The sequence below is a fragment of the Neodiprion virginianus genome, chromosome 7, assembly GCF_021901495.1.
Source record: "Neodiprion virginianus isolate iyNeoVirg1 chromosome 7, iyNeoVirg1.1, whole genome shotgun sequence".
In the NCBI taxonomy this organism is placed as follows: Eukaryota; Metazoa; Arthropoda; class Insecta; order Hymenoptera; family Diprionidae; genus Neodiprion; species Neodiprion virginianus.
Genome location: NC_060883.1, coordinates 23499251 through 23527113, shown reverse-complemented (window position 1 = coordinate 23527113; position 27863 = coordinate 23499251). Strand labels below are relative to the sequence as shown.

The 27863-nt window shown below is 39.6% G+C and overlaps 4 protein-coding genes across 4 annotated transcripts; 2 read left to right on the top strand and 2 right to left on the bottom strand.

Moving 5' to 3' along the window:
* Positions 1-7664: 7664 nt before the first annotated feature.
* LOC124309524 (histone-lysine N-methyltransferase trithorax) lies at positions 7665-22913 on the bottom strand. The gene is made up of 10 exons (XM_046773198.1): positions 21916-22913; positions 19840-21178; positions 19175-19756; positions 18598-19037; positions 18348-18518; positions 17860-18255; positions 11457-17752; positions 11203-11365; positions 10964-11110; positions 7665-10861 (listed from the first exon to the last, which is right to left on the bottom strand). Exons 1-10 carry the CDS (start codon positions 22084-22086, stop codon positions 10688-10690), a joined length of 9879 nt encoding a protein of 3292 aa, XP_046629154.1. The 5' UTR covers positions 22087-22913; the 3' UTR covers positions 7665-10687.
* A 268-nt stretch (positions 22914-23181) lies between these two features.
* LOC124309528 (U11/U12 small nuclear ribonucleoprotein 25 kDa protein-like) lies at positions 23182-24711 on the top strand. Its single transcript, XM_046773205.1, has 3 exons — positions 23182-23449; positions 24109-24377; positions 24462-24711. Exons 1-3 carry the CDS (start codon positions 23374-23376, stop codon positions 24693-24695), a joined length of 579 nt encoding a protein of 192 aa, XP_046629161.1. The 5' UTR covers positions 23182-23373; the 3' UTR covers positions 24696-24711.
* A 13-nt stretch (positions 24712-24724) lies between these two features.
* On the bottom strand, positions 24725-25692 carry LOC124309527 (distal membrane-arm assembly complex protein 2). The gene has a single exon (XM_046773204.1). The coding sequence runs from the start codon at positions 25684-25686 to the stop codon at positions 24814-24816; it is 873 nt and encodes a 290-aa protein (XP_046629160.1). The 5' UTR covers positions 25687-25692; the 3' UTR covers positions 24725-24813.
* A 394-nt stretch (positions 25693-26086) lies between these two features.
* Positions 26087-27661, top strand: LOC124309529 (dynein light chain Tctex-type 1). The gene is made up of 4 exons (XM_046773207.1): positions 26087-26229; positions 26382-26547; positions 26939-27339; positions 27394-27661. The coding sequence occupies exons 1-3, from the start codon at positions 26209-26211 to the stop codon at positions 27085-27087; spliced, it is 336 nt and encodes a 111-aa protein (XP_046629163.1). The 5' UTR covers positions 26087-26208; the 3' UTR covers positions 27088-27339; positions 27394-27661.
* Positions 27662-27863: the final 202 nt, after the last annotated feature.

Below are 27863 nucleotides of genomic sequence, written 5' to 3'. Positions count from 1 at the left end.
CGCCTCGTCTGTACGATCCTTGTATTCCTACTGTGGCTCTGCCCGTGCTTGTGCCGCACTACACAGGCTGCTTTCGTTCATTTGTGGTATAGCATGAATGTAAAGCCGCGTATCGGAGAGGCACGGCCAGAGACTCCGGCGAAGACGGAAGAGGGGTCGGCGAGGCTGATGAAAAGCATGCTCGCATCGAGATTTCGTCGATCGAAATTTACCCTCCCCCCTCCCTGCGTCTAACAACAAATTGACCCGAGTCAAGCTTTGGACAGTGAATTAGTAAAATACATTATCTTGTGGGAGTTGTTGCGATAACTGAGGTTAGGACAGTTTTTACAAAACTGTTTTCTTTCATTAGAACATTCATTGTCAAAAGCATGACTCGAGTCAAGTTACTGTTGCACGCGGTGGATCAGTTCAAATCTACGTGATAAAGTACATTGTCGTACAGGTCGATACTACCGATTCTACGTATTTGGTGAATTTAACCATCGTCGTGACAACGAAAGTGAATCGATGATAAAATTATTTAAAAGGTTTCACAAACGCGCGCGGCGCTTTTCAAGATTCCGCACATACAGATTATACGTGTATCGCTTGTCACGTATTCTCTATCGCGTGGTCGATGAATAGGATGAATGATTCGCAGCTATTGCCATTCATAATTCCAAGGTGTATATGTACAGGTATGTACTGTACACCTATTCATTCCTTGTTTCGTACGCATACTATGTAGGTAATTCGTAATTTATACGGCAGATGATACCTTACCTCCAACGAAATAAAGACAGTTGATTGTAGGTAAGTCTAAGAATTTAAGACATAATCTAAGACATTCTGTTCTTGGTTTGCAACAACGATAATACCTACAGTCAAGCTTCGAGGGGAAATATGAGAAGTATATCAAGAACGCGTCACGTTGACACGTACAATTATCTCAACCAATTGTGTAAACAATTAATAATGTTAATACCAAGAATTGCGTACAAAGTTTGTACAATTATCACATAGGATAAGACTACAAAGCAGCAGTAGCAGCAGGAACGATGTTCACCGAGCTTACAACGCGATCGTTTCATCGTCCACGTATTTTCACACATACGCATGCACGGTCGATATTCGACCCATGTATGCATTCACGAGCGTAGGTTATGTAGGATGCAACGACGACAGCCATAATAATTATGTGAATCGTATAGGTTAAGGTCACGTAGCACTCCTACGTTTACTGACCGAGCAAACTCACCCTTTTTCTTCCCGCATTGAATAAACGAACGAACGGAAAGGGTATTCAAATTTCGACGGAATGTCGCTCTTTTGTAGCGAAATTCAGGAAAGTTACTTGCCGTAAAAGCATCTTTTATTTACGAAATTACTGTAATAATCTTAGTTCTCAGTATTGCACGAAAAAACTTCTCTGTGCGTGTGCGTGTGTACTCTTCGAGAGCTGGTTTCCTACCGATTTCGCATCACCCGTGTCTTTTGTAAGGTTTATATTTAAACAAATAAATTTTGATTCTATACATGGAATAATAACGAAAACGTTGATTTATTGCTTATAAAGTTTGCTTTTGTCTTTTTTTTTACGTCGACAAATAAGTCTTGAAGTATTTGGTTGAGACGCTATCAAAATTTTTCTGATTACCTGTGTCCAATTACTATTTATTGAATAAAAATGATTCGACGAAGAAACTGAAAATTGTTTCGATTGTTATTTACAATAAAAGTGTTTGAAAAAATAGGATAACTTTTCTTAAAATCTGAAAAATATCGTTCAAACTCCATCTAATAAAACTATTTTTTCTTTCATCAGTTACGCGGAAGGAATGAAAATTTCACATCTATAAGAACCCGGACTGAAAATGCATATTGACCGATGTAATACCTATAATACGGTGACCGCACACGTTTATAATTATGCTACAGAGGCACCTGCGGAAAGCTGATCTCATCCTCGTAGCGGGAATCGTCGCTTCCGAAGCGACTGCAAGCACGCCGGCTATTATTTTCTACAGGTCGTTGACAACCGGACCCATCCATACATAAATAAATATATATATTACATACGTAATGCACGATATGAGTAATTATAATGCATAACTGGAATCATGCGCGATAGGTTGGATAGGTGTTTGTGTGTAGTGTAATAATATTCAAACTAATTATGTGTAGATGATCACGGTTACGTCACCAAACCGTCATGCATAATGACTCACTGCGATTATGTGTATCTCTACGTACGTATGCATGCATGTGTGACATGATAAAATTGGCCGCGTTCGTCGACGTATAGGAGGTGAATTAACCTCGGACTGTATTATAAATGCATGATATATACTCGTGTATGCCTCTGTCGGTATGCCAATATACCTAAACACAGAGGCGCGCGGAAATAGAATTCCTTACCGCATCGCAAAACAACAGCGTCCCGTGTTTTTATATTAAAATACGTGCGAATCTCCGATCAAAGATACACGTATAATAATTCTGCACCTCATGTACGGATATATGCATAATAACGAACGTATCTGCGTATCTATATGTGGGTGTGTTTCTGTGTGTGTGTGTGTGTACGTACATATATCGGCGCATTCGGCACTAACGAGAGAAACTAATTGTAAGCTAAAAACGTTTATTAAACTAGCACAATACGCGACGGCGGCACATCCGTTAGAAGAGGCATAATATTGTATGTAGATAAAGTCGATTACTAAACGCGCGGCCTTTCTCTCCCCTCCAACTTCTTTCTTTTTTTTTTTATTTTTATTTTATTTATTTTTTTTTTTTTTCATTATCAACTTTACGCCATTCACGCAGCGAGCATAACAATACTAACGTAGTAGTACGTAATTCCTTTATTTTTATACCAAGCGGAGGACATGCGTAGGGAGAACGTTCGTTTTTAATCTCTGTATTCGATGAGTAAATAATAACCACGTTTGAGCGAGATTTGCGTAAAACGTGCGAAATATCACGTTCAAACTTTCCCCCTTCGCCCCTCCGGGTACAAAAAAAAAAAAAAAAAAGAAGAAGCCAAGTCGCACAACGCGTAACAATAAAGTAAATCTGAGCAAATTACGAGGATAAGAAAAAGAAATGTCGAAGAAAAAATTTGTGATAAATCACAAAAATGAAAAAACGCGCGTTAAAACGTGAAAAATGTCACGTCTTGTGCACGCCCGACTTTTCGCTACATTGTCATTATTTCACATGAATTTGGGTTTTAATTAATTAGTTTTTTTTCAACAACATCGCGCGACTTTGACGTATACAAGTAGTCCGCGTTGTCGGTTTCGCAGAGTGTATAATCACGTATGTATACAGTCGTAAGTATGTACGTACGCACGTATGCAGTGACTCATCCACGACGCTGTTTCAACCTGCACACTTTTTATTATTGTTATTGCATTACCTACTCGCGTGCGTGAGCCTCAAGTAATATTGGTATCGTTGTAATGTTTCACACACGCGCGACACACGCGTATGCATCTAAATATATAGGCGATGCTGCGCGAGCACGTTGAAATGCGTAAATGCAAGTGTGTGTGACATCCCACCAAACACAGTGTCGTACATACTATGAAAAGAGTGACGCATGCCTCGTGCGTATCCCGTAACGCAACAGCCACCTTAATGTAATGTACATACACATGTACCATGTTACATATGCATATGTACACATCGCATACAACAGTGAACAAACAGGCAGCGTGCAGCGTTTCATACACAATACGCGATTAATCGTATAGAAAAATCCTGTTGAATATATATATATATGTGTGTGTGTATGTATACATACATACATGTATGGAGCATTCCATGACAGCTCGATCGAGATTCTACGTCGATATATCGGATTGGCTGTATAATTTTTTGCGTGAATGTACACGACGAGAAACGCAATTTTTTTAAGAATTTTTCGACCCAGCGTATACCTGAAGTATGAATTGAAAACTTGAGAAAAAACAAACACCCCACTTTCTGAAATGTGAAAAATCTTATGAAATGTAAGAAAAATTTTTGACAATCTATTAAAAGGTGGAGATTTCAGAACTTCGAAAGACGAATGAGAAGAATTAAAAAAAAATTTGTTATTATTGGATTGGATTTTTATTCGTATTATCGTGATAAATTTGATTCCCTGTAACTCTAACTAGAAATTTTTCGGCCCACATTTATAGAGAACTTACTTTCATGTTCATTCTTAAGTCAAAAATGCAATCCAATAACAATCAATTTTTTCTTTCTTATTTGTTTTAAATTCGTATTTTCAAGTTACGAAATCTCCATCTTCTAATAGATGTAAAAATTTTGTTATATTTTATCGGATTTTTCGAAATTTTTACAGATTTTAGAAAGTGGACTTTTGCTTCCAAGTCTTTAAATCGTACTTCAGATACTCCGGGTCGAAATATTCTGAAAAAAATTGCGATCGCGTTCTTCGTCATGTCGTTTCACACAAAAAATTATAAAATCAATCTGAGACATCGATGTAGAATCTTGATCGAGTTGTCATGGAATAACTCGTACATATACACCTATACTTTTTAAACAATATATACGTAGATAAACGAAGTCGATGACATTGTATGTATATACGTACAATACATAACATGCATCGCGATTATATATAATTATTCGTATAATAGTTCGAAATTTTCGTTTTTTAATTTTTATTATTCTGTTAATTTCTCATATTGTAGTTATATTATATTATATTATATCATATATAATATAATACGAACAAAACATTTAATTACAAAAACAGTATGGTCTATTTGTGTGTACGATGGTGTATTACGTGTGCCTTGTGTCAATTGATTAAACTTTTCTTTCTTTGTTTTTTTTTTTTTTTTTTTTTGACTTTCATTTTTTTCTTTAATCCATATTTCATATCATGATGAAAGCTACAATGTATCTCTTTACGCGATATGCATACCGTATGTGTAATAATATCATCTGGTTAGTGTGTCGAGGATCATATTTTGTATTTGATCCTTATGAATGCGTAGATAATATGTTTTTCTTTTTTTTTTCTTCTCCACAGATTAACGACGATATATATTATATACATATATATATCATTCTCTTTCTTCTATTAAATATTTTTTAATATTTTCACATCGCCGTCATTTCAATTTCATTCTTCATAACGATCTTGTTACAACATTATTCGCAGATTGTACCCACGTATCATATTATGTCGTACGAATACGATGTATTTTTTTATTTTTATTCTTTTTGTATAACGTACAACGAAACGACGAAACGGTTGTGAATTGAAAAAGTTCGACGATCCCTTGTTTTACTCGTGTATTTTACTCCTGTATACGGTATGTGAGAAAACGTAAGAATAAAAATAAAACAATGACGAAATATTTTGTGCCATCGCGTTGTTGCATGTCAATAATATTATGTATACCTTTAGTTCCATAAATAATGTATTATTTTCTGTTTTCACGCTTTGAACGATTTCTTTTTTCTGCCTTCTCTACTTTTCATTTACTACAGGTATGTATGTTAATTATAAGTATCTATGTATATATTTATACATATATGTAGAGTTATTTGTCAAAAACACTGAATATTTTACAACAACTATTGACCTCACCCTATAGTCGTGTAACTCTATTAAACGTTTTGCAACTTCTCATTACAGTTGAAATTTAATTTATTTTTTGTTATTCATTTGTTTCATATTGTTCTCTCTCTCTCTCTCTCTTTCTCTCTCAATATTATGCGTAGCACGTTTCATCCAATAAGTCGTATCGTATCGTATATTCACATTACCACATATGAATAATAGTAGGGTATATATCATAAATTTTGTAATTTTCTAAAAAATATTCTCTAAAAAATATGTTGACCTAAAGATTATTATGACTGATAATCACAGACAATTTTTTTTTTTTTTTCTCTCTCTCTTCACTTTTCACATCTTCGATTCATTCTCGATCTCGATCAGTTGCGTTGTGTTTTTTTAGTCACGTTTATAAGAAGAAAAAATTTCATCGCATGTGTAATAATATTAATACTATTATTATTATTAAACATTCTTTTTACCTTCCCGAACTGCAAACAAGTAAAAGTATAATTAATACACTATTAAAAATTTTACGTGTTTGTTAGTTTTCTTCTTTACCAGTTAAAATAGCTAATAGCAACAGTAATAATGATCAGAATAATAATATTATTATTACCATTGTCACGTTATAGATAAATAATAATAACCAGAAGAGAGTTTGCCAGAAGCGTTTTACATATGTAATTCATTTTTAATTCCCTTGCGTTGTTTCTCAGCTCACCTGTCTTTTCAACACTTAAATACACGTTATACATAGTTTAATATATATGTATATATATACACACACATACATATATATATATATATATATTTTTTTTATCATCACCTTATCGGTTATTATTCTCTACTGATTTTTTTTCGTTCTATCTTTCTCCCTCTCTCTCTCTCGCTCGCTCTCACTGACACACTCACTCACTCACTCACTCTCTCTCTTCTGCAATGATAGATTGATAGATTGCTATCTTTTGCGCCGCAGTGATCAACCGATAGTAATTAATTAGTTTCAATCACGTCGAGGGTGCATTTACGTGAGGACGTTTAAAAGAAACTGTGCAGTTATTCACCTAATATAATTGCGAATTATGTGTACACCAGTGTGTCAAGTGTTTATATTATACTCATTATCGTTTGTAAAATTATTATTATTATTCTAAGGATAAGAGAAGAAAAGTAAGAAACAAAAATTTGGAAAAAAAATTACATTTCTTTTTTCTTTCTTTTTTTTTTTTTTTTTAAACGACAGGAAAACGAAAATTAATAATGATGATGAAAAAAAAAACCTATACACTTGCAAATATATAATTGATTATAATTTATATATATATATAAATTGTGGGCGTGTGTGAGTGTAATAATAATAATAATATAATATTATGACAGGGGGGGGGGGGGTGATGCGTACAATACTAATATGTATATGTATATATTAAGTGGTGTTTCTTTTCTCTCATTTCACTCATTTTACGCACGCTTGCCTGCAGCTTAGTATACACAACCCAGAGTGCGTTTTTCACCGTTTGACGCTATTCGAGAATATTACAATAATAATAATAATATATTCAATACGCAGGCAAGGCAAAAATATAACACAATTGCCGTTAATTTTTTATTTTATTTATTTTTTTTTTTTTTTTTTGTTTGCGTTTCTTGCTGCGTAATCGCTAAACGGATGTATACGTGAGAAGAAAAATTAGGGTCAAAAGATATATATATATATATGAAGGAAGGAAAGAAGAAAAAAAAATGGTATGTTTTAATTCGATAAAAACTGTAATCACATAAAGAACAAACAAATAAAAATAAATCAATTTAAAAAAATATATAATAAAAACAGTTCAGCGTCATCGGGAAGCATGAGCGCGGAAATTATCTGTAACTCGATCGTTCCACGCAAATTTTCGTGAACTGGATAAAAAAAAAGGAAGAAAAAAAAAAAAAAATATATATCATTAAAAATTAAAAAAATTAAAAAGATCCCGGGAATCATATTCCTCGCGGAACGTTATACGCAATTAAAGGAATATTTTTTTTTATTAACGACCGAGTGACTCGTCGGTCGGCATAAAGGGGGAATTCAACACGTGTCTATCTCATCGTCAGTTTATTTTTGTAAAATTATAGCAATTCACGAGCGGTCCTGTCTCTTGCTGTGAGGACGGACTGGTCACGGTCTTAATAAATTCGTCGAAATTGTCTCGTACATTTTCTTTTTCTCCCCCTTTTCCACGAATGGAAAATTTTACAAGGAGATTAAATGTAGGTGTTTTACCGTTTTTCCTAGTAATTTTATAACAATTCGTATAACTTGTGTATATAATTGTTAATATAGACTCTAAGCATAATTAAACTATACAGTTGTTAGAAATAATAAAGCTTAAAATATTGTGTATACGGTGCAGTGTGTATGTCTGTGGGTGTATAATTTATATTGTACATACGCGCGGTGGATGTGATAAAAGTCAAATTGGAAACACACAATGATTAAAGGTACAGGAGAAGGTCAAAAATAAAAAGTTGAAATAAAATAAAAACGAATATCTGCTCAACAGTTAAGCCTATTAGCCCAATTCGCTTACCCCTTCCAATGTTTGCTAAATTAAATTTTTTTTTTTATTTAAAATTATTATTATTATTATTATTATTATTATTACTTTTTCATCTTAGACCATGAAAATCGTCTTTGTAATCAATAAATATCAATAAAATATCTAACATTGCTATTATATTTTCATGTAAATTATTACCTTTCTTATTTCGTATATGAATCGTCTTTACAGATTAAAACTTAATTATCATTATATTAACAATATTCTTCTTCTCCATTATCATCGTCATCCTCGAATACAATTATTATAATTATTATTATTATTATTATAAATTGTTATCGGTAAAATTATGCATTGCTGAAGACAAAAAAAAAAAGTTAAAATAATTCAACGCAACGCACATTGTACATGTGTATTGTCGTTGAAATAGAGGGTGGAAAAAAAAAAAAAAAAAAAAGATTCAAAATTAACTATGAAAAAAAAAATGGCAATTTCTCATGACCAGAACAAGTTTCCATTTTTTCCCCCATTTTATAACCTTTTACACAACGCATACAATATTTTGTACCAAACCAGGCCGATCGAAAAATGTAACACATTTGACTAACGCGTGTTCAAATAATGTTCCTGCCATCATTTATGCTTCTTTATTTTACTCGGCTTAAATAATTCGCAATCAATAATCTTTGTATAACGTTATTATCATTATTATTATTATTATTATTTCTTTTTGTTTTTTGTTTGTTTGTTTTTTTTTTTTTTTTCATTATTATCAAACACTTTGCTTCAACCTACTATCTCTTACTCTAGGCCATTTTATTTTACTTTTTAAATTTTTTAAATTTTATTTTACTTCTTTTTTTTGTTTTCGTGAAAAGTGCACTTGACGGTGTCCAAAGAGCACCAAAATTAAGGCACGTCCACTCGAGCAGATACTCTCACCCAGATCAAAAACAAAAGTTTTAAAGTATATATTTGTTCCTGTTAAGCTCAAGCAGCTGGTGTATACGTAGTGTAAATATTAAAGTGAATCACTAAAGTATGAAATAATGTACTTAATATTAGTACGAAGGCAACTTATCGTCTGGCCAGATTCAATATAAATTTACCATTCACATGATTCAAATTTGGACACGATAAAAGAAAATAAAACAATAATGAAGTACGAATATGCAGTCTCTCTGGTTCTCAGTTTCCCGCCATTGAAAAATGGACACAAAAATATTACGACTCACTTTTGTGGGAAGAGAGAAACAAAAAGAAAAGAGAAAAAAAAAAGAATTTTTTTTACCGTTATTGGGGGGGGGGGGGGGGGGAATAAATATCTTACAATGGGAGTTTTATAAAATACCACCAAACTAAGATCAGGGGACTTTGTTCTGTCCTATTACAACAGCAACAATAAGGTATGGCTCAAGTGAACAAATAATTAATATTATTCATACCTTTTGCACATCGCTGCCAAAGTAGACGTACCTTCGGATAGTCTTTCTTTACAAAAAAAAAAGAAAAAGATCATCCTTTCTTGCCATTCTCAATCTCTCTCCTTAATGCCTACGATCCTATCTTACGTTAAACTGGGTACTCGTCACTTACATCGAGACAAAGTGTGGTTTTTAACAATTACATATCTTACAAGAAAGCTTTAAATCTGGCATTAAAATTGAGCCCGTACAAGGTTAATTGAGTTTCCAGTAATATCCACGCTAGACCGCGTAATATTATCGTACTTTTCATCTCTTTTTAATCAAATTTAATTTCATTGATACAGTGAAACTTCACTTAACGGACACCTCCCAATGACGGATTTCACTTTACAACGGACAGTCTAAGAATCTCCAGCGGCACAATTTACACGTTTATGTTATTCTGAATAACGGACGATATTTTCAGTCCCGAAGGTGTCCGCTATTGGGAAGTTTCACTGTAGTATAATAATTAGCTCGTCTACGCAAAGTACCAAAAAGTGCGATAAGGGATTGTGATCCAGTGCGAATATTGCTGCGTATCAATCATTAGGCCTTGATTACGAGCGAGCCTCGATAGTGGACGATGCATAGAATCTATAAGTTGCGTGCCATAGCACAGGCATGTGTAAAGTGTATCCAAAGGGTCGTTAACACGATAGTTGTATTAACTTTTGAAGCGTAAAAGCAAGCCAAAGATATATTCAATTGATTATTATTGCTACTGGTATATACTCCTTAAATTAATTACTACGCGTAGCCGTTTAGAGAAATGAAAAGTAAACCTTAAAACGACTTCACAACGCCGCGTCAGCTGAGATATATTATCTGGCCTGTCAATATTTCAAATATTGTTAACTATATTCTTTTTCATTTTTTCTTTTCTTTCCGCCTATCAATTGTTTATATTTAAATAAAAAGCTGCATATGTAATTCGATAGTGGTTTTCTTCTTTCTTGTCATTATCTTTGAGAATAGAACTACTACGATTCGTGCAAACTGACCTTGTCGTAATATATATTTCAATAAACGCGCGGTGCTCTCGCGATTTGCGATCCATTATTTCCTATCGATGTCACCAATCAGGTACGCGCTGCTCAATTGAGATATTTTCGACATCTCCGGGAACCACAGGTACACGGGATCTTTATATCCTCAAAGGGAAACTTGTAGTCGTAGGTCAGCTCTTCGCCTTGCACTATGCGACGTAGCGCAAATATTAAAATGTGTTTCTTACCAAGGATGTCGACCACTCGAGAGTAGCAATTTGGCTGAAAAAGAGAAGGATTTTTCATAAATACGTTCCAGGAATCACATTAAATGTAAAAAATTAGGTAATATTCATAGTTTTTTATTTCAACTTTGACAAGCACCTCGCAAGAGTGATTGATGAAACGAGCAGCGTTCCCTTTCATCGTTGCATCCACGACTAGGTGGTCATCAATTTTGAACATGTAACATCCAATGTTTTTGCTATCGTAGTACTTTTCGCGTTTATCCGTCAATGATGCTCGTATCACCTGAAAGTAGCCAAACAATAAAGAATTAAAACATTGGTATCAGGTTTACCAAAGTCATCGGTCATCAGAGTTTATATATCTCCATTAGTTACCTCTCCGGCATATTCAATGACCATTTCCCCAGCCTCGATATCTCGCAAGCAAAACAAACCCCTCCCGTGAATGTGTGAGTGATAAACGCCGACAGATTCCTTAGATGTTTCCTTCAGAATCCTAAACCTCATTGCCATTGGTAAATTTGTGCTCGCAGCCCTCCTAGAAAATTTTGTTCAGATTGTAATGTAAATATCTGAAGTAAATGGGTTAAAAATCTTTGAAAAGTCAATAAATTAATGTTATTATTCACCGTGATTCGTTTTCTGAAATGGCAATCATTTTTGGCTGCTGTCGATGTCTCGATGCCAGCCAACTGAACATGTCATGGACCTTCCTTCCCCTGAATGATTCAGCCCTCGCAGCTCCGCTGTCACATTCTGTCAACAAGTCGTTTTCTATCTCGCTTGGTTTTGGCGGTTTTAAATTATGCAGCTTTGGTTTGTACTTGGTGCACCTGTTCACGCCTGGCAATTGTTCGACCAGATAAACAGTTGCGTTATTTTCCAGCCCCAGATTTTCCGTAAGGGGATTGTGGGGTAACGGAGGCAAGTTGTGAGCCCTACGTGCAGACTGAACAGCTTCAAAGACTTTGTCCCAGACCTCGGACATGGAAGAGGCAACGTGTGTAAAACCGTCTTGCGATTTGATTTCGTACATCATGCTGGGTCGTTTTGAGATTGATTTTTTTACCATCAATTTAGAAGGATTATTGTTTGGAGGTTTCAAGATCTTTGAGACAATTCTTGGTTTCTTTACCGCTATAGGAGGAGGTCTAGGTTTTGGCGAGTCCATTTTATTATCAAGCGAGCTTGGTTTACTCTCCATCTTGCCCGACTTTAACGCAAAGTTCTTCAACGGCGAAAGTTGTAGGGAAGTAATCTTAGCAGCTTCTCTCGGTGATAGAATTTCAACTGAAGTTATTTGTGGTGTCCTTTTGTTTTGTGAAACTGCTTTCATATTTTGCGTTATTTTGTAAGAACCGTCCTGTAGCTGCTTCTGAAAGACAATCTTCAAAGATTTATTCTGTAACTTTTCCTTATCCAGTTCCAACTTCAAGTTTTCCTTCATTTTATTCATTGTTTCGATATCAAATGCCATTGCATCACTATTACTCAAATCATTTGTAGATGCATCTGGTTCTTTCACCGGTTCGACAATCATGTCATCTCTGCGTTTGGAAATCTGGATGTTCAGCTTAGTCGGTTCCTCGACAGCAATATCAGGCTTCCGCATTTGCTCCGCCGGTTCTGGTTTTGAGGTAATCGCCTGCATTGGCAGAACCCGATTCATCGGTCTGCTTGTAGGTGCGTTGCTCACTGGCATGGTAATCTTATTAGTTGTGCAAACGTTCAAATTGATCTGGTTTACATTATTTGTGTTCATCATGTTAACGCTAATACAATGGCCATTACTACTGTTACTATTAACAATGCAACTACCAACACTGTTGTTGGACATTGTATTAACGTAGCTGGTATGCACGTTATTTACATCATTGTGGTTTATTTTATTTACAGTAATATTATTATTATTCCTCTGTGGTACACAGTGGCTCGGCAAAGGCGGCATTTTCGAAGATATGCTTGATTTTATCATGCTAGTATTTTCCGACACATGTTTAGAGTCAAAGTACGGTCTGATATTGTTGCTGATAGGTTGCTCGGACGCAAAGAGGGGCTCAGTTATTCTCCAGGGTCCCTGATGCAAGGGCTGCATTGATTGTATTTGTTGAAGGGGCTGCACAGAGGTGTGAGAAACGGGACTTGGTCTAACGGCAACCCTTGGTATTGTCGTAGATGTCTGTTGCTGCTGTTTACAACCCACCAACATATCGCTAGGAGAAACTGCACTAGAGATAATCGGCGGAATTTGTGGCACTTGTATTGGTTGTACAGGATCCGCTATCTGTAAGCACGGCCCATGCTGTATAGGATTACAATTCACGGGAGCGAAAGCCTGTTCTGCGTTTGCTGGAATAGTTATTTGGGAATTGCTTGGCTCAGCAATAGGAGGTGGAGGTTGATTGACGACCACGTAGCTTCCCGGCACTCCAGGAACACTCTGGACCGTTTGTACCGACGGAACATTTGGAACATTAGGCACGGACTGAACGTCTACGATTGGTTCCATGAGTTTCGAAGCTTGAAATACTTGCGTAGTAGTTTGGTAGCTGCTTGCAAGTACCTGAGGAACAGCTCCGGCCACAAACTGACTAGACGACATAACGGTATTGCTCACTATTGTCTCAAGCCCATAGTACATTGGTTGGCTATGGACAAACATGCTCCCCGTTGAATCTGTGAACATTTCAAGCGCCGGTGTGGAACTAAGTACCAATTGCTCCGACGATATCACTCCACATTGGATGGCGCTCGGTTGTTGCTGGATAATAGTGCCCAAAACGGTCGGCTGTGGTTGAGCTATTTGTACGTTCGGTAATACTGATATTCCGCCATTTTGCAACGTCAACAAATTGTCAGAGGAAGCCTGGATGTAAGCACCAGGAACCAACGAGTTGGCAGCTATAAATTGTGGCTTATAGCCGGTCTCGTGTTGCCCTCCAATCGTAGCTACATACTGCAAGTTTTGAGCCGATTGCTGGTGATGTTGATGTTGATGTTGTTGTTGCTGCTGCATAGCTTCCACGTATGCGGACATCAAATTCGGCTGGGGAACCTGTTGTAGAATAACCGTTGGACCAGTGGCTCTTTGGGCTTGCTGCAGCTGTATAATTGGCGTATTATTTTGGATCGTTTGGAACCTGACGTGGCTTGACTGTGGTACATTAGAGGTTCGTAATATATTGGGCTTGATGCCCTTGGCCCTGGGCTTTGGGGTTCTGGGAGATTTTGGCTTCAAAAGCTTAGCTTGCTGGACACCAGGATTTACTCCTGCCTCATTGGCACTGGTCTGAACGCCAGTCGATGAAAAAGTTGGCGATACTTGTGGGCTTGGAATGGTCTGAGAGCTTGTGCTGTCTGGTGATGTCAGGGGTACGTTTATGGCGCTTTGTGTAATACTGGTCACAGAGTCTCTCGATATCAACGGGCGATCTGTGATTTCGGTTATTTGAACCGTACTCTCCGGCTGCTGTGGTAATACTGTAGCATTTGGTAATGTTGTCGTTGTTCTAGTATACTGAGTTTGTACAATCATGTCATTCGACGTTAATACCGTTTGGTGAACAGTTTCTACCGTGGCGTGTGTGTGGATTTGAGGTGTCATAATCGCCTGTGCGATGGGTTCAATTTGAATTCCAGGATGGGGCGAGGGAACCGAAGCTTCAACGGGAGATGTAGCCTGGATATCCGAATACTCGGATGACAAGGTATGTCCTTCAGACGGAGACATAGTAATGAACTGTGGTGATTCGATTGAAGATCCGATACTGGGTGAAAACCTTGAATCTGGGGACGTAAGTTTATTGTCCATAGTCTCGGAGTCGCTATCACTTGTAGTCATGATGTCGCAGGTAGCAAGATGTCTGTTGTAGCTATCCTGTGTCCTGTACGTGCAACGGCACCTCTTGCAAGTTACAGGTTGATCCACAGGGTCTGGTATTGGCAGGTACTTTGTTGACAAGCTTGTGCCTAATTCGTTCGGGACCTGAGAATGCGGCGATGAACACTCGTCGTCACTAGACACATCATCTGCACCATCCAGCTGCGGAATTTTGAAGGACACTGCGTCACTCTGATTAAACTTCTCCACCAGCTCCTTCCCATCCTCCTTTCGAGGAACCCTATTCAATTTTGAAAACCTAGAAGCATATTTGTACAAACTGGCGCCAGTGTCAAACTTTCCACTGTCGCAAGAGGAGTCGTCATTCGCTCCGTCAACCTGGGGGATCCGAACAATCGCGTCCAGCGAATGAAGTGGTGGGACTCGATCCTCTGCTGTGTATTCAGGAGAGCTACACTCACTTGCGCTTCCTGTATCTGCCGTTCCATCTACCTGAAGAATCCTCGGGTGCTGCCTTGCATGCCAGAGGAGCCTCTTGTGTTCTTTGCCATCATCCCGAGGTGAAGTGCGGCGTGTTGTTACGCCAGAATCTTCAATGCAGTATTTAAGCTCTCTGACAGACTCGGAGATAATACTGGGTGTACTGGCCCTACCCACTGTTAGCATAATACTTTCTGGTATACGAAGTTCGTGCAGTATTGGCGTTCGCTCGTTTTGAGACTCCACAACTGTGACGGCAGCTTCTGATCGTGTAGAATTTAAATTCTTCGGTAACTTCCTCCGCTTCATTGTGGGTCCGTAGGTGCCGTCTAGTTTATAGCTCCATGTAAGACTGCAGGATCTCTGGTGATGCCGAGGACCCCCAACGACGACGGAATTGTTGGACATCACTTCAGACTTTGATCGTTTTAGTTCTCTGCCCCCCAATTTCTGGTTTTTCGAATTAAACAGATCGTCGACGATATCTTGAACAGAACTCTTTGCCTCCAGGTGAAGCCAGAAATCATTCTGCGGTCCGAGTTCTGGCATAGATGGATCCATTTTAGAGACTTTGTTCTCGGTAGGTTTTATCATCTCGTCTACTTCTGTTGGCAATATTTCATCTTTCAATAAATCTGTACCAAAACCGCCATCAGTTTTCAAATCCATGGCTAAAAAATCCTCATACGTCATTTTTGGAAAAATATCTTGCATCGAAATTCCATCCAATAGATCATGGGGCAAGTCTTCGAAAATTGCTTCCTTCAGCTCTGGTGGTAAGAGATCTGTGTTATTCTGTTCAGCTAAATTCTCATCGGCTTCCTTGTTGCATACAGAATCGACGAGAGTGTCTAACGTCTGTTTTACTGCAACAGATTTCTCGGTGTCGCTCTCAGCCTCTCGCTCCGCGGAATGATCAATGGTGACATTATTTTCCATATCCACAGCTGCCTCGGGTACATATATTTGAACAAACGTCCTAACATAGTATTTGACAATTTTCAAAGGGTTAATGGTAGACCAGTACAGTCTGGAACACTTATAATCACTTGGCACTATTTTCTCAATTGTGTCAGAAAACTCTGGAACAATGGTACCAAGGCAATCGATGGTGAGAGAGCCGATCATGACCTTGACCTTATTAGGTTCAGCATATTTTTTCTTTTTCCGATCCAACTCAACGTAAACCGGCCTTTTTAAATCAAAGTCCTCCTCAGATTGCGGTGTTTTGTCCGAGCAGTTAGATAAATGCAAAGTACAGAATACCGTTTTGTCATCATTGAATGCAAGGTCTATGTTCCTTGCGCATGGATAATGATACGTTCCATTGCAATTCTTGCTGCAGCAACCAACGCTTGCTCCTTTCTTTCCACATTCCGTACACCGTATTAACCGACCTCTTGATATAGCACTGTGAACGTTCTGAAGTGATCCGTCAATTTCCTCGAATACCTCGTTGGACCACAAAGCACAATTTGCATGAACCCATTCATTTTGCCCACAGTAAAGGAGACGGCCTTCTCTTGTAGAGTATCCATCGCCAAGTCCCTTGCACAAGCAACATGACCTGCTGTCCTGCGCGTTGACATTCTGGTACAAATTTCCTGATTTCGCTGCGATAGCCTTTGGCGCCCTCAGAACTTCCTCCTTCCACGTTTCCAGAATTGAATCATCCAGCTTAGCCAAAAAATTCTCACTATCTTTGGAATACGACTCTTTTGTTGGCGTGGATAAGCCCCCAGTGCTCGATGTGATTTTCGAATGTTTTGGATGAAACCAAGGAAATACTTCGCACAGAATTTTGTGATACGCTTCTACAAGGTCCTCGTTAGATGCACGATTGATTACGTGCTCCATGTCACAGTGAAACTGCAACAACGACCCATATTCATTACCATTCACTTTACGCTTTACAGACATCAAGGTTGGTGATGGCCTAGCAATAATTTGTTGCTCAAGGCAAAGGCACTCTTTATTCTCAATTGCAGAACCACGTGTCGTTTCAATATCGACAGCAGAGTCTTTACCGTCAAAAATATCCTGCCCCTCTTTTGAGAGGCAATTTTTTACTCTAACGGAACATTCTTTCAAGTGAAACTTCTGTCGCAATCGCCTCAACCCTCTCTTGGGTGGATCAGTGGGCTGGTCATCTGTTTCAAAATCAGATTTACTGGAGTTATCAGACTTCAAATTTCCGCTCAAGTTTGAATCAGCATCCGTAGAACGCTCACTGTTACACTCATCGTAGTCATCGAACCTGTTGATTACTTCCTTGCCGTTTATAACACACACCTCAAGTTTTTCGTCTGAGAAGTCTAGCTTTCTTACACTAGATATCGGTCTGCACAAGCACTCCTTTCTAGGGCTCCACTTCAGAGCGATGCACGCTTTTCTGTTTTTACTCAGGGATTTTATAACACCTATAAAACCTGCCTTTAGTTCTGCTTCAACTGCGTTTCGCCAGATAGAATTTGGGTCCGGTGAACATTGGCGACAAATAAACTCTATAGAGTCTGGTAAGTAGCTCAGAATTTCATAGCGTTCGTCCGAGAGGCCTTCGCATCGAGCATGAACCCAGCATGAGCATTCGTTGCATTCCATCATCTACAAAAAATAAAAATAATACAATTACTGATTGAAATTGTTCAATTACGAACATTAACAATTGAGAATAATAGAAAATCATTTGAAAATATCATGCTGCCCATTACCTTTGTGTCAAAGTCATTTTCATCGTAACATCTTTGACACAGAGGGCAATAATTTCCACGCTGTCTGAGCTTGAAGCACATAGAACACAGAGGTAGATTGCCAACGTGAACACTGACACCTTCGCTTCCACAGCTTTTACATTTTATGCAACTATGGCACACGTAGGGTCTGTCAGGACTATACAGTCTCGTGCTAATCCCAGATTTTGATAGGCAGGAGTGATGGAAGGACTGGCGACATCGAATGCAAGACAATTTCGGACCGGATCTCAGGTGGCATGTTTGACAAATCGTACACCGAGGACAGCACCAATTTGGTTGAGCACATGCGTTCCACTCGCTTGGCTCCAGACAGAAAGCATGATACGGCTCGCAGCAGCACTGACAATGGATCAGCTGTAAGAATTGTGAATAATGTTAATTCAGATGTTAACTCAGATTATGGATTCTTTGAATAGATTACAATGTTCAAACATGTATCCACTTACAGGTTCTTTACCAGCGCTGCCACAAAGATAGCATATAGCAGGAATGTGGAAGGCTTCGGAACCGATTAGTGCAAAACCTTTGGCTCCAACCTCAGCTGGATCGTACTGTTCCCAAAAGTCTATAGAAACTGTGTGTACCTCATCAACGACAGGCTTAGGCAGAGAACGTATCTGTTTGTGATGAAATTAGTTTTCAATGTCTAAAAGTAACAATTATAGTAAGCAAGTTTATTACTATTATTGAACTTACGACTGGAAGGTTTAGCGTTGAAGGATTCTGTTGCCCTTGTACCTTCACCCTTTTTTGAGACGGTTGTTGTACTTGATTGTTAGTTTCCTCTTGATAGGCTTTTATTATTTCCTTCTCTTTGGATACTTCCTCGACCTTTTTGATTTCCTCTGTTTTCTCCTCATCTTTAGGTAGTCTTGGAATGTTCTTTCCAGATTCAACACTGTCCTCTTTACCCTCGCTGGACGGAAATGTCGCTATTGGTTGGCCGAGCGCTACACTAGCACTCCGGCAGACGTGTTTAACTCGAGGTCCTTTCAACTCCAGCCTCTGTCTAACGGGCTGAGAAAATTGATCTGTTGTCGATGGATCTAATGATGGATTTTTTACTTTCTTTCGAACCTTTATCCTGTTATCTTTTCTTCTCTTCTTGCTTGGTGATACTGATATGGGATAGTCAACTGTAAATACGGAATTCGATATTCATTAAATTCATCATAAGCAATGTTTAAATGCAAGAATAATACAACCGAGAACAAATTTCCAAGAATTTTCTAATGAAAAATAAATAAGTGGTAATTGATTTTTGCAATCATACATTTTTTCAATTTGCCTAGCGCTCCTGGAACGGCATTTTGATGACTCGTTTTCTGTCCCAGCATATCAAGTCCGTTCCAATTGGTTGCTGATCTGAACAAGCTTCTATCCCTGCTGTCTTCGACTGGCCAACCCAATTTGCATCCTGTCAATCTTTGCATTTGTCCTTCGCTTTCCTCCTGACATACCGACATCGGCACGGATACTGGGACAGCCAAAGGATCCCGCATCAAAGGTGGAAGTAATAGGTTCAGTCCAGCCCTTAGAGCCGCAGGTATATTGTAACACTTTAGACACATCTTTAGCCAGCATGCCGGACACCTAGCTTTGTATACACATCTCATAAGATTCCATTGCTGACTTCTGACGACTGGTGGTACCAGACAGAGTCCGTCACCCTTGTGGCATTGAAGTACCGGAAGAGCGTTGTTGGTAGACTTTGTGCAAGCCTGACGTTTAATCATCTTGCTAATAAATTTGCGACACGACTCACAACTATGAATGCCAAACTTACGGGCCTGTTTAACAAATCGATAAAAACGTACTGCACCGCATACCCCACATTTGACAGTCGCAGCCAAGCCTGAAATGTCAAGAGAGAAGAAAATCTTAGTTTGAATCTTAGAAAGGAGAATCTGTTATGCTTTTTTCCAACTAGTTTCTCACCAGGATTAGAACTTCCACTTGAATTGCTGTGAGCATTCGAGTTGGAAAACGGTCCCTCAGCACCCCCTGACGTTCTGTTATCCAACTTCAACCTTGCCTTACGCAGGATCACTTTTCCGCCATTCAACTTCATTCCTGACCATTCCGAGTGTTCATCCTCACTGTGATCGCTGTGTTCACTGCCACTTTCCGAAAGGTTGCTCTCTGTGTCCAAGCTTTGCGAGTTTGATGTCGAGACGCTTTTATCACTGATATTATCGATGCTCTCTTTTAACGATGGTACGTCTTCCGAAGCAGGCATATTATCTGTTGAATTATGAACAGGCTCAGAGGCTACCTTCGGGCTTGGAGAATTCACTGCTGCACTGAGCGTTCCAGAACGAGTCTGAACTCTGGAAGACTCTGAATTAGTCGTACTGGAATCGGGAGGAACTTTAGCAGGAACGAGAGTTTGCTTGCTACTTGTACAGGTATTTGATTTAGGTAATTGCGATATGGGATCCTGAGCAGTGCTGGGTGAGACATGGGAAGATTTGACGGAAGATTTGTTTTTGCATGTAGAAACCTGAGGTTTCTTCAACTCGTTATCAGCCGTTGTAACGGTGTGATTTGAAATATTTGAGTTAGCCGTGACGTTTTGAACAGTTTTCTTAGGCTTCCTCATATCTTTATCAACAACCTCCTCACCCCCGGTTCTATCCGGTAACACTTTAGCTTTTTTATGATATTTTTCATTGAGACTCTCACTGCTCTCCGGGATGCAAGTTTCTTCCAATTCTTCTATAAACCTTTTATTTGGTTTTATTACTCTTGAGGAATGCACACTTCGCACAGGCAAAACAAACTTGCGCACAGTACCAATCTTATCTCCGGTCGAACCTGTGCCATTTCGAGTATTAACCGAACCGCTAGACTTGGCCCTTTGCAGTAATCTTTTGGCTGTACTGTTTCTAAGTTGCCTGGTTCGTTGGTGTCTTTCCAGAATGTTGTTTACAGGCTTCAGCACTGGAGCTTTGCTCAAGTTCAGAGACTCGGTACCAGCTATTTTACTTCTACGGTTCTTCATCCTGCAAACTCTCCTAGCCTCATCCGACTCTGTTTTACCCAAACTGTCTCGGGAAATCCGAATTCGGTTAGAACCACTTTTATACAAAGAAGCATCCCTCACGTTTTCTTCATCCAATGGAGGATTTTTAATGTCTTTAATGTTTTTTCTACACTTGGAGGGAGATTTTTTCAGAGGCCGTTCAGGCACTTCTGTGTCCCGCTGTTGCGTTTTAACATAGCACACGGATAGCTTGGCTTCTTTGCTGCTAAACCCGTGAAATGGTGGGTGTTCCTGAAAATAAAATACCAGTCAGTCAAGACCTTTTCGCTTAAAACTACCCTTTCATCTACACTTATCGATCAAAGTCGCGTGTTCGGTTAACTTGACGATATTGTGAATGAAAAGTTTTGCGCACGCATACAGAAACGGTTCAGGCGATGCTCAATGATAACACAATCAACAGAGAAACGTCGCGCGTTCTTTGCGCGCGATTAAATACAGAGGATTGAGGTTAGGATCGACGACGAAAGATATCCGACTGGCAAGACGTTGAGGAATTGGATCAAGTCATCGGCATTTGAAAATAGATATAAATTTCTCAACGTACATAAAAAACATTTGCCGCTCATGTGGCATGTATTAACCTTCTAATGGTTCAGTTGTTCATTTTCGGTGTATAATATCGCCGTAGTGGCTCGGGGATACGGAATAGCGGCTATTATCCACGCACCAAAAGGATCGTCGAAAATCGGAAAAAAGTGAGAGCCGTCAGGAATATAGCGAAGAAAAAAAAACAAATACAAAAAAAAAAGGCAAGAGAACGAAGGTAGGCGAATAATTGAAACGAAGAGAGGCGAGCATCGGCGGAGTGTAGTGTGAAAAGACAGAGACGAGGATCGCGAAGCGTCTAAAATCACGTCCGTGCGGGGGGATTGAGGGGTCAGGCTATGGGGGGCATGGGGGGAAGGGAGGGGTGGCGACGACAGCGTATGACGCGTAATCATCGGTTCGACAGAAGCAGAAATTACCTTTTCGTTGTCACCGAAGGTTTCGTTGAACAGGGACAGTCCGTAGTAAATGTTCTCGGCGGCGACGACGGTTACGGGGTCGGTTTGGGCAGTCTCGGGTCTCCCAAGAACCTTGATTCGTTTCCTGGTGACCGTTTTCGGCGGTTTACCGGGAAACTTGGACCTTCCCATGTTCACTTGTCTTCGGCTCGCGGGACCTCGACCTCGTAGCGAAATTCTGTTTCCATTTTAACGCCAATTTTACCGAGGCCCACCACCACCACCACCACCAGCAGTAGTAGTAGTAGCAGCAGCAGCAGCAGCAGCAGCAGCAGCAGCTTACTCTACACCACCACAACAATAATCATCCAGAGTCGGAGTCGGAGAGAGAGAGAGAGAGAGAGAGAGAGAGAGAGAGGAGTGAGAGTGAGAAAGAGACTCACGTTACCAACACACCAGAAACTCGCGTAATAGAAACACGAGAGAAACACACACGGAACTTGTAGCGCTACCGAAGGGTTCGGGAAACTTCGTTACCCCAGTTCGGCAAAGTTCGGCCCCTCGTCTAAGAAATGCGCGCGAGACGCGAGTCTCGTTCTCGTTCTCGTTCTCATGCGTATGTACAATGTATGTACATACATACGTATGTTTCGTACGTACGTACGTACGACGTACAATACGTGCCTATCTAACCGTACATCCATGCATCGTACGCGGTACGTACGAGCAGCTCCGATAATACCGGCATCCCGGTGAATTGACGAGAAAATACGCTTACACACGATAGTAATACCGAACTGCGAACGATAATCCGAGCCGCACAGCAGCCGCGGCGCCGCTACTTGTCAAACACGCGCGCTTTATTACCGAAGTCCCTCCCCGGAGGCGAAGCAGGCGAAACCAACAGGCAGAGTCCCTCTCCTCTCCGCCCTCTCTCGACTCACGAGTGTAAACGACCGCGCGCGACTTCGCCGGCTCTCGGCCATCTGGGTTCAGGGACGAAAACCTGCGGCCGGGAACGAGGGGAATTCTCAAAGCGTCGTCCCCGACACTTGTTGTCGTCGTCGTCTCGGTCTCCGACTCAAGAGAGAGAGAGAGTTTAGATCAACCGCGAATGGTAAAAGAATTTATTATTCATCCGCGATACTTTACTCCTTGAAATGATTCATTTCGTACCAACGACGCGACGCTACGCGACGAGAGACAAACGTATTTATACCAACCTACTACGTACATATATACTTATATACTTATATACATCCATATGTATATATATAAGTAAAATAATCACCCACAAACGACGACGACGCGCGGGATATAAAGTATCCGATCGAAAACTCTTTACTTTAACGCCGCTCGTCGCCGCTTCTTGCACGTCTATCTCCTCGCTCTTCAACCAGCACACACATGCACATACACACAGGCCGTCTATTAAATCTCTGCCAAGAATAAACCCAGCTCTATTATAAATTCCCGCGAATGTTATTCATCTTTACGGGCTATGTGTCAGAGAAGTGTATGGACTGCGGGTCCCCTGCCACACACTGTAGAGTCGGTAGTATATATACCTATATATATATATATATATATGTACACCTATATATATCTAATACACGCTGCTCCGCATGTACGTATTATCGCGATTATTCGTACGTCGAGTCCGTACAACTGTATAATACAGTGAATACATCTTACACACATGCCGTGCGCATACGTGAATATAACATAGACGCCGCGTGCTCGGTACGGGGAACGGCTCTAATTTGCAATAGTTTCGCGGATGGCATACCTTTCGCTTACTTTGTCTTTGTCTCCACCGGGCTTTGTTGCCGGAGGATTTATCGGCCCGAGATGAAGGACGTTACTAAAAGCGGATCCATGATCCTGCTTATTTTTAAATCTCTCCCTCTCTATCTCTCTCCCTTTTTTTCTTACATTACTCTCAACTCGCGGATCAAGCTGCGTCGTAGAGACTTGTATGTACGTAATATACCACTTGAGTATAGGTCGGCAGCGAAATTGATCCATTATATCATTAGAAACTATTCGACCCTTATATGTACACGCATTGCGATTGTACGGAATGTTTGGAATCAACTTTCATTCCCTGCAATGGCAAAGTGAAGTACATGCGTTTGAACTGAAATTAGGAATGCTTATGCATATTTGTATACATGTGCCCAACTGATGGGTTTACGATTGGATTTCATTCAGATCCAGCAATGAGCAACGTTGTAACATCGGAGGTCGATGACTCTGTGACAAAGGATAAATCTACACCAGGTGCTGTAGAGTTTGCTCACGACGAGCTTGTCAAACTGACCAAAGATGCGATAAACAAGATAATTGAGAGCGATCCTCTATTTTCGGGAATTCCAGCCGATGCTACAGTTGAGGAAATCAAGTCACAGTCGGCAGTTGCTCAAGGTCAAGCGATTACGCTTTACTTGAACCGTGGAGAATTGCCGATGCTTTCTGTTGTGGTAAATATTACTAGATTATACATGTTTCTACAAAGCAATTTTGTGCTATAATAGTTTGTACCGTTCTTTATAATTTGAAACAAGGTGCCGCCTCACAACACGACGGTTCTTGATTTGAAAAAGGCGATAAAACGTCACACGCTTTTGGCCCTGAAGAGAGAGAAGGTAACAAAGAAGATAAGCTGGAAACATGTTTGGAAAAAGTACAACGTATGCTTTGGTAGTACACAGCTGGTAAACGATAATGAAAACATAAAGAACTATGGCCTGACTAACAAAGCGGAGCTACATTACGTAAAGAAACGGCGAGAAAAATAAAGGTGTCAAAATCTAGGTACAAAACGGTCTGAATTTTATCTTTTAATCCTCATCGATATAATAAGTTACACTCATTCCCAGTTAAATTTAAGTCTAAGCTAGATTAGTGTCGATACGTTTAGGTTTGGGCTTCTGCAGGCACAGAATCCTTCTCCGCGGGTAGTCTCATGTCGACTTTTAGTTGCGAAGAGCAATCCTCCAACATCATGCAGGTCAATTCAAAGGCTGGGGAAACGTGGTGGTTAGTAACGATCAATTTCTTGAGAGAGTGTATCCTGTACAGAGCTTCGAGTCCACGTTCGGTTACTTTTTCACAATCCGATATATCCAGATATTCCAGATTTGGGTAATAGCTCGACATCTTATCCAAGCACCAGTCATCGATTGTCTTGCAGCCTTTAAGGCTTAGCCATTTGAGTTCGTTGAGGAAGCGCATGTTATCCAATCCTTCGTAGTAAAGATTCATTCCATTTATGTCGATCGCTTCCACTACGAAATCCGGCACGTAGGATGTCGGCAAATTGTAATTTCCTTTCTCGTCTCTTTCCGTCCACCCAGGTTGCCCCAAAAACTTAACTTTGGCTCCGCGAAAGACCAGAAAATGACCGGTGGCCAAATTGGAACCAAGAATTTCGTGTCTCTGTTTTATGAATTTCTGGTCCTCCTTTTCTGCTTCTATCTTCTTTTGATTCCACCATTTCTTTATCCCATCTGCGCTCAAGTCCCAGGGTTGCGTCAACGCTACCACCTTCTCCATCGTGGGTCCTTCAACTTTGCCTGTGCGGTCCCAAACTTTGAATTTTGTTTGTAACCTATAACTTCCATCGTCCCACTCTCTTCGCCACTGCTTTAACTGCGGTTTAGGTTTTTGGATCTCTTCCTCCGGGGGATCATACTTGCTCATTGACCTCGATACTTGTTCTAAAATCAATGTATTACGGCATCCTTGGTACCTATGCAATCCCAGACGAGTAACCTGCCTGGCAAGCATGTTTGGGAGACTTTTTTTCCTCCGGCCAAGTGTCTGAATTCGATGTAACTTCTATTATCCTCGAGGACCGAGGTACAGTTTTGTTCGATTCAATTTTGCCCTCGTTTCGGGTTATTTTTCGACTCTCTGCATGGTATGTATCGATTTTAGGTTAGGTGAGTTACCGGGTCCGCCATCTTGTCGCTGGCTGGTCTGTCGATTCCTCGGATTTCGGAGTCGATTCTCAGCTTTTATTACTTGCCTGACAGCTGTCATGAGTGATGACCGGTCCGATCCTCAGTTGACGGAATAAACAAGGCGAGAGTCAACGGCGAGCCAATAAACAGGGATTAGGTTATACCAGTTTTCGTCCTCCTCTTTCTCCTCCCTCAGCTTCGGAATTGAAACTGTAGAAAGGGCTCTGGCTGATTCCGATTAGTCGCGTCTCTGCATCTGACATCTTATCTTTGGTCGATCAGCGATTTGACCCCGTTACAAGCGTAACTTAACGATCGAGAGCGGAATTTTGTTTGAATTTTAGCCATGGAAGATATGCAGGAGGAGGTAAATCGGAATTTTTCAATTACTGGTCTAAGCTCGCAGGGTTTTTAGGTTAAGGTCTGAGTTTATGTCGCTCTTGCAGGTATTCGTTTTTTTTTTTTTTTTTTTTTTTAAATTTCAAACTTCGTGCATTTAACGCAGTTCTTCAATTTCAGACCCAATTTGTCGTCGACGATGTCAGCAAGATAATAAAAGATGCGATCGAGGTTTCCATCGGGGGCAACGCCTACCAACACACTAAGGTTAATCAATGGACATCTCACGTAGTTGAAGCCTGTCTGGGAAACCTCACCAAGCTACAGAAACCTTACAAATATATCGGTGAGTAGTGGCTAGATGATTCATTTTTATTTTTTATCACATTACTTTTGCTTATACGTACCTTTGTCTTATTACGTTTGGATTACTTTGATGACCTCGACCCATTGTCAAGGCCTCCGGTATTTATGAATGTTGAAATCTGTGTGGCAGAGGGGAGATAGAACGAGATGGGCCGCTCCTTAGACGCACTTCATTCATATTTCTCTATATTTTTACTTGGTGCAGTCTTTTCGGTTGTTTTCGGTTTCGCAGTCTGATCTTTGCTCCGGCATGGTGACATTTTTTTTCCGGGGTACGAGGTCCAGATCGATTCCTTTAGCCTGCTGATATAGATAAATCGCTTTCCCAAGTGAGACTGAGTCATGGAAATATAAAACTACATTTATTCCAGTGACTTGTACCATCATGCAAAAGAACGGTGCAGGCTTGCATACGGCAAGTTCGTGCTTTTGGGACAATGCAACGGATGGAAGTTGCACAGTTCGCTGGGAGAACAAAACGATGTATTGTATCGTGTCCGTTTTTGGTCTGGCGATTTAAACCTTTGCGTTGAAAGTTGACCTAGTCCATCCAAAATCAAATTGAGTAAAGTTTATCTCCAAAAAGAAAGTTTTAACTGAGTTTAGTCGTAAGATATCTAAAATAATATTTGATTTTTTCAAACGGCGTTAGTTGTCTAGGCCGTTGCTGATCCACAAAATATTTCTTCATTGCAAACGAAAGATCTTTACTAATTGTGTTACGAAATTTTTTTTCATATCATTCTTCAGCTACCCCAATGTGCATTTTTTAGTTGATGAATAAAATAACAGATAAAATAATAAAATAATAGATAGACTATAATAGATTATTATAGTATTTCGAGGGCAATTTCGTTTCTCATGTTTGTGTTGATTATCAAGGCTATCTGATATCCTACTTTTAAGAAATCTAATGCAAATTCTAAGCGGTCTTGTTCACCGTGCATACAAGTATGCCTAGTGTTGTTAAGGAGAAAAAATGGCGCAAGTCCATTCGATCAATGCGAAGAAGTCAGAAGATGTTGAAATAATTTATGTAAATTCGTATTTCGCAAACTCTCTAATCATCTGTAAATAAATAAACCTATGAATTCTTTTCTTGTACATCTTGGAAACCTTCTAGCCTCACAGGTGTTGAAAAATATATGGTAAAATAATTATTGAGATTATTTCGGTCAATATGTTTTATTATATAATCAAATAGAAATAGTAGTGATAATAATAACCATATTCTCATTGGGTCGTGAGAGTAAAATACTTCAAGGACGGAAAACATATTTATAGGAATCGTCAGTG